An 11301-nucleotide genomic window follows, 5' to 3' on the forward strand; every position below is an offset into this window, starting at 1 on the left:
AGACAGGGTTTCATCATGTTGGTCAGACCAGTCTTGAACTCTTTACCTCAGGTTATCCACCACCTCGGCCTCCCAAAATACTGAGATTACAGGCATGAGCCACTGCACCCAGCCAAAATGACTTATATTTTAAAGATAGCTCAAGAAAGGATAAAGGCAACAAAAAGATGAATAACCCACATTTTTTTAAATGAAGGACTTGAATGGACATTTCTCTAAAAATATACGAATGGCCAAGAAGCACTTGAAAAGGTGTTCAATGTTGTTAGACATTAAGGAAAGGCAAATTAAACCAAAATCACAGTAAGAACCAGGTACGGTGACATGCACATGTAATTCCAACTATTCTAGAGTAGCTGTAACAATTTTTAAAATAACAAGTATTGGTGAGGATATGGAGACATTGGAACCTCATATGCACATTGCCAGTGTAAACTGGTGCAGCCACTATAGAAAACAGTTTGACAGCTCCTCAGAAAGTTAAATGTGGAATTACCACATGACACAGCAATCTCACTTCTATATTTGTATTCAAAAGTATTGAAAACAGATACTGTACACCAATGTCCATAGCAGCATTATTCAAATAATCAAAAGGGTTGATGAAAATAACCCAAATGTCTATCAAAATATGGTATATCCATGCAATGGAATATTATTTAGCCACAAAAAAAGAATGAAGTTCTGATGCATGCTACAATATGGATGGATCTTGAAAACATGATACCAAGTGAAAGAAGCCAGACTCAAAAGAACAACTATTGTATGATTCCATTTATATAAAATGTCTAGGATAGGCAATATCTAGGATAGGCAAATTCATAGAGACAAAAAGTAGATTAGAGATAATCTTGGCCTGGGAGGATAGGGATGTCTTAGTCTATTTGTGCTGCTATAGCAGAATACTTGAGACTGGGTAATTTATAGTGAACAGAAATTTATCTCTCATAGTTCTGGAGGCTAGGAAGTCTAAGATCAAGGTACCAGCAGATTGTATGCCTCATGAGGACCCAGCCTCTGCTTCCAAGATGGTGCCTTGAACACCACATCCTCCAGAGGGGAGGAACGTTGTTCCTCACATGGCAGAAAAGCAGAAGAAAGGGAGGGCACTACTCCTGCAAACCCTTCTTACAGCAGCATTAATCCATTTATGAGGGCAGGGACCTCATGATCTAAAAGTCTCCCAAAAGGCCCCACTTCCTAACACTGTTGTATTGAGGGTTAAGTTTGTAACATGAGTTTTGAGGAGGACAAAAACATTCAAACCATAGCAAGGGGAATGGGGAGTTATTGCGTCTTATGTACAGAATTTCTCTTTGGGGTGATGAAAGGGTTATGGAAATAGATAATGGAGATGGTTGCACCTTGTGAGTGGAATGCCACTGAAATGTACATTTATGAATGATTAAAATGGAAAATGTAATGTTTTATATATTATATACAATGTTATATGTTGTATATAATATATGTGTGTGTTTATCAGCCACAAAGTCTTTTTACTTGGAAAACAAAAAAGAAAGGGTAAGAATTTGGCTGGGTGTGGTGGCTCGTGCCTGTAATCCCAGCACTTTGGGAGGCCAAGGCAGGTGGATCACCTGAGGTCAGGAGTTCAAGACCAGCCTGGCCAACATGGTGGAACCCCATCTCTACTAAAAATACAAAAATTAACTGGGCATGATGGTGGGTGCCTGTAATCCCAGCTACTCAGGAGGCTGAGGAGCGAGAATCAATTGAGCCAGGGAGATTGAAGCTGCAGTGAGCTGCGATTGTGCCACCACACTGCAGCCCCGGTGACAGAGTGAGACCCTCTCTCAAAATAAATAAATAAATAAATAGGTAAAGGGACAGAAGGGAAAAAGGACAGAGCCCTAAAGAATGCCCACAATAAGGGTACAGAAAGAAGAGGAGCTGCCAGCAAAGATAGCAGAGGAACATAAATGGTCATTTTAGCCCCATGCTGGAAAGTTCCCTAAGGTATTATGTGAATTATGGGCATGGATTAAGGATTTTGTCCCTATAAAGCCCATAAAAATTTGAGAGTTTAGAGAAAGTAAGAAAGAATTTGTTTAATTTGTTTAACAGATCTCTATTAATTTCCCCAATAGCAGATAGAAAATGAGCAAGGTCTTTCTAGGACTTTTCACTAAGATTTTATTCAATGTGACTTTCTCCACAAGCTGGGAGGAAACCACAAGATAATGATGAAATAGGCAAAAAATTTGTCTTTGGAGGTTCATCATTTCTTCTTTTTCACCTCATTCACAATGTTTTTCCAAAAAAGTTCATGTATGTCCTCACATATTAGTTTCACTCAATGTGAATAGCACAGTCATTATTTAGTGTCCTCATGCTTACACTTTCTTCTCTACCCTGCTTTTCTTCAGTTTCTGACTTTTCTGCATCACTATGTCTTTTCACCTTTTGCCTTGTTTTTCCCCTGAAACGTTCCTAGCTTCTTCCCTGCATAAGGGATAGAAGCAGAGTTCGAATATAGGGAGTATTATGCCTATGATTATGACATGTCTTCTGTGTGCGTTATAAAATTTAAAACCCTGGATATCTTTTATTTTAAAAGTGCAATTCATTGTACTTAACACTAGCACAGTGTAATGCTTCTAGTGACATTCATTGTCTCACTTTGATCCTCCCAGCAACTCTCTGAGTTTCAGGGGATACTCCAAACTAGGTTTACTAGACTTTCTCTTATGTTAGGATTAACTTGTAAATACTAAAGTACTTTTCATCTATTTCCCCAAGAAATTCTTCCAGCAGAGTTATTTGTTTCTATATTTTGCAAATCTGAAAGTAGAGGGAGGGAGAAAGAGGCTGATAAAGAAGAGAGTAAAAAATAAGATCATTGTCAGAAAAGCTTGCCTCATTCCTCTATAAAAGCAAGCCAAGAGGCTGGGAGTGGTGGCTCATGCCTATAATCCCAGCACCTTGGGAGGCTGAGATGGGTGGATCACCTAAGGTCAGGAGTTCAAAACCAGCCTGGCCAACATGGTGAAAACCCATCTCTATTAAAAAATATATAAAAATTAGCCGGGGGTTAGTGGTGGGCATCTGCAACCCCAGCTATTTGGGAGGCCGAGGCAGGAGAATCACTTGAACCCAGGAGGCGGAGGTTGCAGTGAGCTGAGATCACACAATTGCACTCCAGCCTGGGCAACAGGGGTGAAGCTCCATTGCAAAAAGAAAAAAAAAGAGCCAATAAATGAAAAACAAGACCTTTTCATTTCCTAGTTGCTCTATTTTGTGGAAGAAAACAGGCATCATGGGATGTTGCCAGTTTGAGATGTTATTAGTGCATACTTTCTCACTTCGATCATGTAAGATTGAGATGTGTAAGAAAACACTGTGTAGATATTTAATAACTGATGTAATTATTACATTGTTTCCATACATTAAGTTTTGAAAGTCAACATGGAAGCATTTATTTATTCAAATAAAATAGCTGTCTCCTCTTTTATCCTATAAGCAAACAAATTTAACTTTTTGTCACGAGCTAAATGACTGTGGCAAGAGACTGCCCATCATGAATGCATTCCAGATTCTGACAGAGGAGGAATTGTGTTGAGCTCTCTAAGTAAACTTGTGATCCTCTCAGTCACTTCTCAACTGTTGAAGGGCCGATTATCCAGTTCCTGGATTTACACAGACCTTTTGCTTTTCTTCTTTTTCTGCAATTTTTCTCTCTTCTTCCCTCTAATTCAGATCTCATTATTACCTCAAAAGGAAAAAAGGTGCTCTAAGAGACATATTGACTGATTTAATTTGGAAAAGTTGGCAGTATTTTGAGCCTGCTAAACTGTTTCTTGATGGTAAGAATACTGTAAATATTGACTAGAAGTTAGGGGTTATCTATGCATTTTTTCCTTCTTCCTTTTTTTTGTGGGTACATAGTAGGAATATATATTTATGGGGCACGAGATGTTTTGATACAGGCATGCAATGTGAAATAAGCACATCATGGAGAATGGTTTATGTATCCCCCTATGCATTTTAATTATTTCATTAGCCGCCGGGCGCAGTGGCTCAAGCCTGTAGTCCCAGCACTTTGGGAGGCCAAGGTGGGTGGATCACGAGGTCAAGAGATCGAGACCATCCTGGCCAACATGATGAAACCCCATCTCTACTAAAAATACAAAACATTAGCTGGACATGGTGGCGTGTGCCTGTAATCCCAGCTACTCAGGAGGCTGAGGCAAGAGAATTGCCTGAACCCAGGAGGCGGAGGTTGCGGTGAGCCGAGATCGCGCCATTGCACTCCAGCCTGGGTGACAAGAACAAAACTCCGTCTCAAAAAAAAAAAAAATTATTTCATTAGCCATAACTATAGGAGGTCAATGTATGTATAGATCTTTTATAAACAGCCAACTTCAAGTCTAAACAGATCAATTTCTTAGCATTTAAATCCTAATTTGCACTTCACGAGTGAGAAAGGAAAACCATAGGTTTAAGACCCCAGACCCTCCAGGCGCAGTGGCTCATACCTGTAATCCAGCACTTTGGGAGGCTGAGGCAGGTAGATCACGAGGTCAGGAGTTCAAGACCAGCCTGGCCAAGATGGTGCAACACTATCTTTACTAAAAATATTAAAAATTAGCCAGCATGGTGGTGGGCACCTATAATCCCAGCTACTCAGGAAGCTGAGGCAGAGAATCATTTGAACCCGATGGGGTGGCAGAGGTTGCGATGAGCCAAGATCACGCCATTGCACGCCAGCCTGAGCAACAGAGTGAGACGCTGTCTAAAATAAAATAAAATAATAAAATAGACCCCAGACCCATGTTGCATTTCACTGGCTGACAAGGTTTTGCGAAAATGGTGAAAAAATATATATTTCAGCCACATATATTTTTTTAAAGTGTTAGGCTTAGATTAAAGCAGAGGGGAGAAAAGATAATATTTCAAGAAAGGGAACAATACCAGTGAAAGCACAGAGAAGGGCCAAGAACTTAACTGCCCATATAGAGGAGTGTAAAGAAACTGCCTTGGTAGCGTAGAGAGCTGTAAAAACAAAGGTGCGGCTGCAATACTCTTATTGCTTTGAAGAGAAGGCATGGGAGTTAGAACTTGTCTCAGCCAGAAGTACACTGTGGGTTTGGCTTCTGAGGAGAAGAGTGACATGAAGAAAGTACTGTTTAGGAAGGATTGGCCAGGCAGCAGGACTGCAGGAGGGAACGGAGGAGAGGGACAGGCATCAGCCTGTTGTGATTACATCTGTGACATCTATTTCCTTGGCCTGGAATGGCGCCACCTTTCAACAAAGCCTTGATTTGGTTTCACATCTTACTTTCAAAAAGTTTTAATCCAGGAGTAAGAAAAAAGGGAATTCACTTGTTTTGAGTCCTTACTCTAGTGTACCAGACACTGCCAGAAGCTTTCCATGCATCTTACTCAATCCACACAAACCTGCTCTATTGAAATAGCTATTATTAGCCCCATTTTAGAGAGGACAAAATTGAAGTAGGTAACTTGCCTTTGGTCACATAGCTAGGAAATGACAGGATCAGATTTCAAACCCATGTCTGATTTCAAAGCTCTTAGTCTTTCCACTGTACCAAGACTTTCAGAGTCGGGGGGTAAAATAAAACTGTTGTGTCAATACATTGTGTTTAATGTTTATAAAGATAGTTGGATTTTTAAATATTGTCATCTCAAACTAAAAATGCTACCTTTCCTAGACCTAAATGTTGTCTCTCTGCTTAGCTCTTCAGCCGTCTATGAAAGGGGTAGGCACACTCCCTCCATCATTTTCAGAAGACCTGAGGAGGCTGCCTTGTCTCCATTGCCACCTTCTGTGGAGGACACAGGATTACCTTCATATGAACAGGCAGTGGCACTGACCAGAAAACACAGTGTTTCACCACCACCACCATATCCTGGGCCCACAAAAGGATTCAGGGTATTTAAAAAATCTATGTCTCTTCCATCTCACTGACTACCTTGCCATCTTGATATAAGAAATTTGTGTTATTTGATTGGCCGGGCATGGTGGCTCATGCCTGTAATCCCAGCACTTTGGGAGGCCAGGAGTTTGAGACCAGCCTGGCCAACATGGTGAATCCCCGTCTCTACTAAAAATTCAAAAATTAGCCAGACGTGGCAGTGCATGCCTGTAGTCCCAACTAGTCGGTAGGCTGAGGCAGGAGAACTGCTTGAATCTGGGAGGCGCCAGTTGCAGTGAGCTGAAATTGCAGCACCACTGCACTCCAGCCTGGGCAACAGAGCAAGACTCCATCTCAAAAAAAAAAAAAAAAAGAAGAAGAAGAAAGAAGAAAGAAGAAGAAGGAGAAGGAGAAGAAGAGAAGAAGAAGAAGAGGAGGAGGAGAAGGAGGAGGAGGAGGAGGAAAAGGAAGAGGAAGAGAGAGGAAAGAAGAAGAAATTCATGTTATTTGAATGGTTTGCTCTCCCTGAACCAAAAAAGACATGTCTCCAGCTTTTTATGACAAACTGCAAGGAATAAAGGAAGAATAAGCCATGTGTTGTACCACGGAAGCTCTGTCTGCATCTTGAACCTGAACTTGATCATTATCAGCTTGATAAGAGACTTTCTGACTCTATATCCTTGCAGTTAAGAAGAAAGCACATTTTTGTTTTAGTGGTTCAAAAAAAAAATCTTTGTTGTAAAGAGCGTAGGTAGAATTAGTGAACTCTTTGCATCCTTTGTACAGATAAAGGTTATAGATTTCTTGTGCTGAATATTAAAGAAGCAAGAATGTCTAACCATTAAGATTATCCAAAGTCAGGCCAGGAGCAGGGGCTCACACCTGTAATCCCAGCACTTTGGGAGGCCAAGGTAGGCAAATCGCCTGAGGTCAGGAGTTAGAGACCAGCCTGGCCAACATGGTGAAGACCCATCTCTACAAAAATACAAAAAAAGTTAGCCAGGCATGATGGTGGGTGCCTGTAATCCCAGCTACTGGGGAGGCTGAGGCAGGAGACGCACTGGAACCCAGGCGGCAGAGGTTGCAGTGAGGTGAGATCACGCCATGGCACAAAAGCCTGGACGACAGAGTGAGACTCTGTCCCCCAAAAAAAAAAATAGATTATCCAGTTAGGACATTGGACCTACTCCTTCTTAGGATTTTTTTTGGGGGGTTAGAAATACTTCACAGAATTTGGTATTTCAGTATAAATCTGTGACTTTAATATAATCACTTGGTTTTATATGTTAAATTATTGCATAGCAATCATTATATTTTGCTGGGTTTAGATCTTAACTCTTGCTGTCAGTAATGTTTTATTATAGGTAGTGGGGTCAGCAGTTTTCTTGTTCTAAAAAATACTATTTTCTATGAAGTTAGTTCTTCGAGGATATAAAGTTGCAATGAAAAGGATTTGCAGGGTTGTTATGCTATCAAACAGACCTCAAATCTAGGAGACACTACAATTAATGAAGTTGCCCGTGTTACTGATTAGTAAACACTCCCATCTTCATTGCAAAATTATCACTATATATAACTACATATGATTATTTTGAAATTTGTTGAACTTTATAGTTTGAGAATCTGAAAAAAGTAATTTGCTTTTCTGCTCTTAAAATAATATTGATTAATGTTACCAGAAACCTTTTGCATCTCTTAATATGTCTGAACACAACAGGAAAACACCATAATGATTTAAACCCATTCTTTGTCTAGTCTTCTAAATAATATGTATAACCAATTTTTCCTTAAGAATGTAGTAGCATATAAGCTGTAAATTTCTGGAGTATGTGCACACAAATTTATATGGGTGGGTGGGTATGTAGGTATATGTGAATTTGTTTCCTCTTCCAGGAGCTCAAGAAATAACATACTCCTGAAAAACAGAATAGAAAATTAGGTGCTTTACGTTTTTGCCAGGCATCATATTTTCTTATCATTTAGGATCATTTATAAAAATGATCATTATTTATTTTGTTTTATAATTTTTACAGGAGTGAGACTGCAAATCCACGTTTGATAATTCCTACCAAATTAAATGTCTAGAAAATATAAATCATGCCGGGCGCGGTGGCTCAAGCCTGTAATCCCAGCACTTTGGGAGGCCGAGGCGGGTGGATCACGAGGCCAAGAGATCGAGACCATCCTAGTCAGCACGGTGAAACCCCGTCTCTACTAAAAAAATACAAAAAATTAGCTGGACATGGTGGTGCGTGCCTGTAATCCCAGCTACTCAGGAGGCTGAGGCAGGAGAATTGCCTGAACCCAGGAGGCAGAGGTTGCGGTGAGCCGAGATCGGGCCATTGCACTCCAGCCTGGGTAACATGAGTGAAACTCCGTCTCAAAAAAAAAAAAAAAAAAAAGAAAATATAAATCATATTACAGTGCATGTGTGAGTGTATGTCTCTCTTTTAAGATGCATCATCTTAAGGCAAATAAAAGTTTAAGTCCTTAATCATTACAGACTGCTAAAGACTTTATCATTTTAGATTCTCAGTCTCTTTGTTGCTTGTTGCAAATAGATCATCTAGCAACATTTACATTTAATTAAGAAACCTAACTTGATTTTAAGTTACCCATATTGCATATAAAAATCTTGCTATTAGTTGTGTCTTGGCTTTACATAAGCACTTTTGCTCATGTGACTTTGCACTTATTTTAATCCTCTTTAAAGGGTTACAGGCAAATTCTACTTTGCAATAATCACACTAAGGCATAAAAGAATAACTTGTCCAAAATCTAGCAAGTTGGTGACAAGTGGGTTTAGAATGAGTGAGCACATTTTTCTAGTCCCATGCCATGCCTATAAAATTATACTGCCTCAAATTATGAAATTCAGGAATCTTGCCGGGCGCGGTGGCTCAAGCCTGTAATCCCAGCACTTTGGGAGGCCGAGGTGGGTGGATCACGAGGTCAAGAGATCGATACCATCCTGGTCAACATGGTGAAACCCCGTCTCTACTACAAATACAAAACATTAGCTGGGCATGGTGGAGCGTGCCTGTAATCTCAGCTACTCAGGAGGTTGAGGCAGGAGAATTACCTGAACCCAGGAGGTGGAGGTTGCGGTGAGCCGAGATCGTGCCATTGCACTCCAGCCTGAGTAACAAGAGTGAAACTCTGTCTCAAAAAAAAAAGAAATTCAGGAATCTTGTATATAATTCTAAGTTTGGGACAGAAACTTACAAGCATTTCTCATCTATACGTACATTTATATATGTACATGTTACATATATTTATATGTATTCTCATATACATATGAAAAATATGTATAATGAATAGAATTATAAGATATATATCATTTACTGAATCATATTTTGAAATATCCCATGAACTCATTTACTTCTCTTGACTCCCAAAAGTCTAACTACAAAGCTAGCTTCAGAACCTGTGACAACCCCACCCCACCCAAGCAGCTGCCTAGAGTTGACTACTGCTATCATTTTGTATAAAACAGTTGCTCTAATTTGAATGAGTCTAGAATCCATCATTAAGATTGTGATATTTACAGAGTATCCAATGTAGAGATAATATTTTAAATATAAAAAGGAAAATATGATAAAACTGTTATTGAAAAATGTTTGTAATGATTGAGCAGTCACATGTACTTCTATTACTTTCACCATTTTCTATTCCTGTTGTAAGTTTGGTGGTAAATTTGTTGTTTTGTTTGATTTATCTGTTTTGTTTGTATTTCATCTCCCAGCAATTGATTAGTGTTAATCATTAAATCTATTTTGACACAAGGTTTTATATATAATTAGATCAGTTTTCCACTTTATTACAATTAAGAAATCAGTGAAATATGGATATAAAAGGAGAATTGGACTTGGAAAAGACAAATACACATTTACAAGGCTATACCTTCGGTAGGATAGACAATTCTATGTAGAATATTTTCTTTTGATAATGGAAAAAATTAAAAAGGTCACAAACTTTGACTGTGTCAAAGCATTTTTATTTTTAATTTTTTGAGACAAGGTCTTACTCTGCCACCCAGGCTGGAGTGCAGTGGCCCAGTCACAACTCACTGCAGCATGAACTTCGGGGCTCAAGCAGTTCTCTACTTCAGCCTCCTGAGTAGCTGGGACTACAGGTGCATGCCAATACACCTGGCTAATTTTTGTGGTTTTTGTGGAGACAGGATTTCTACAAAAATTGTTGCCCAGGCTGGTCTCCAACTCCTGAGCTCAAGTGATCCACCCACCTCAGCTTCCCAAAGTGCTGGAATTACAGGCATGAGCCACCATGCCGGCCTGCTGTGTCAAACTTTTGCATCTTTTTTTGAGACAGAGTCTTGCTCTATAGCCCAGGCTAGAATGCAGTAGAGTGACCAGGAGGTTGGCTCACTGCAACCTCTGCCTCCCAGGCTCAAGAGATTCTCCTGCCTTAGCCTCCCGAGTAGCTGGGATTACAGGCACCTGCCACCATGCCTGGCAAACTTTTGTATTTTTAGTGGAGACGGGGTTTCGCCGAGTTGGCCAGGCTGGTCTCAAATTCCTGAACTCAGGTGATCTGCCCACTTCAACCTTCCAAAGGGCTGGGATTACAGGCATGAGCCACCGTGCCCGGCCCCAAGTTTTGCATCTTTTAATGACGCACCCTCTGAGCAAATATATAGAGAAAACTCTCAGAACAATTAAAAACTGCAGAGCAACAGTATCCTCCATGTCTTTGGTTTCAAGTTTGCCTCTAAAATACTAATCCATATTTTTCTACTTCTCAGATAATTTATATGTGTATAATCTTCCTAAATGTACAAGAGACTTTTTAACACTAAAAGATTGTCAGTGCTTAACAAAAACTCAATTTTATATTACTCATATTGTTTTGGTTTTAATTGAATGTGAATTAATTTTTATTAGTTATTTGATTTGGAATGTTATATATGCCATTAACACTATTAGAGGAATGTCTAGCATTTCTGTATTTTTAAAGCATTTGATTCTTTTGTCGATTCTGTTTATGTGGCCATTTTAAAACATGTGTGACATAAATCAGTACCTTCATTCTTCTATATTGTGTGTCTCCTCCAACTTTTTTTGTTTTTTTAAAAATGTTTCTCTAACACCTCAACAGTTTAAGGTAATTCAGTACACATATATCAGTATTTTCATTATCTGAAAACAGCAACCAATTTTTAAAATTCATCTTTTTCCTAAAACTGTATTATGTTTTTATTTTAAGGGGTTTCCTGTCATATATACTTTTTACACATGCAAATAAACTTTATACCAAGTGAATATTTATTGTTTCATTTAAGAATTCTTCCTAGGCCGGGCGCGGTGGCTCAAGCCTGTAATCCCAGCACTTTGGGAGGCCGAGGCGGGTGGATCACAAGGTCAAGAGATCGAGACCATCCTGGTCAACA

General features: G+C 39.4%; 1 protein-coding gene across 2 annotated transcripts in view; it reads left to right on the top strand.

Annotated features, from left to right (window-relative positions):
* Positions 1-11301, top strand: part of PRRG4 (proline rich and Gla domain 4) — a 54183-nt gene that overhangs the window by 15609 nt on the left and 27273 nt on the right. The window contains exon 6 of one of the 2 annotated variants that reach the window (XM_017514278.2): positions 5713-6147. The exons of the other annotated variant lie outside the window; for it this stretch is intronic. Within the exon in view, the coding sequence (XP_017369767.1) occupies positions 5713-5944 (232 nt within the window). The 3' untranslated portion in view covers positions 5945-6147. Of the gene's footprint in view, positions 1-5712; positions 6148-11301 lie in introns of those variants that run through there. 2 annotated transcript variants of the gene reach the window in all.

The sequence above is a fragment of the Cebus imitator genome, unplaced genomic scaffold (assembly GCF_001604975.1).
Source record: "Cebus imitator isolate Cc_AM_T3 unplaced genomic scaffold, Cebus_imitator-1.0 Scaffold521, whole genome shotgun sequence".
Taxonomy (NCBI): Eukaryota; Metazoa; Chordata; class Mammalia; order Primates; family Cebidae; genus Cebus; species Cebus imitator.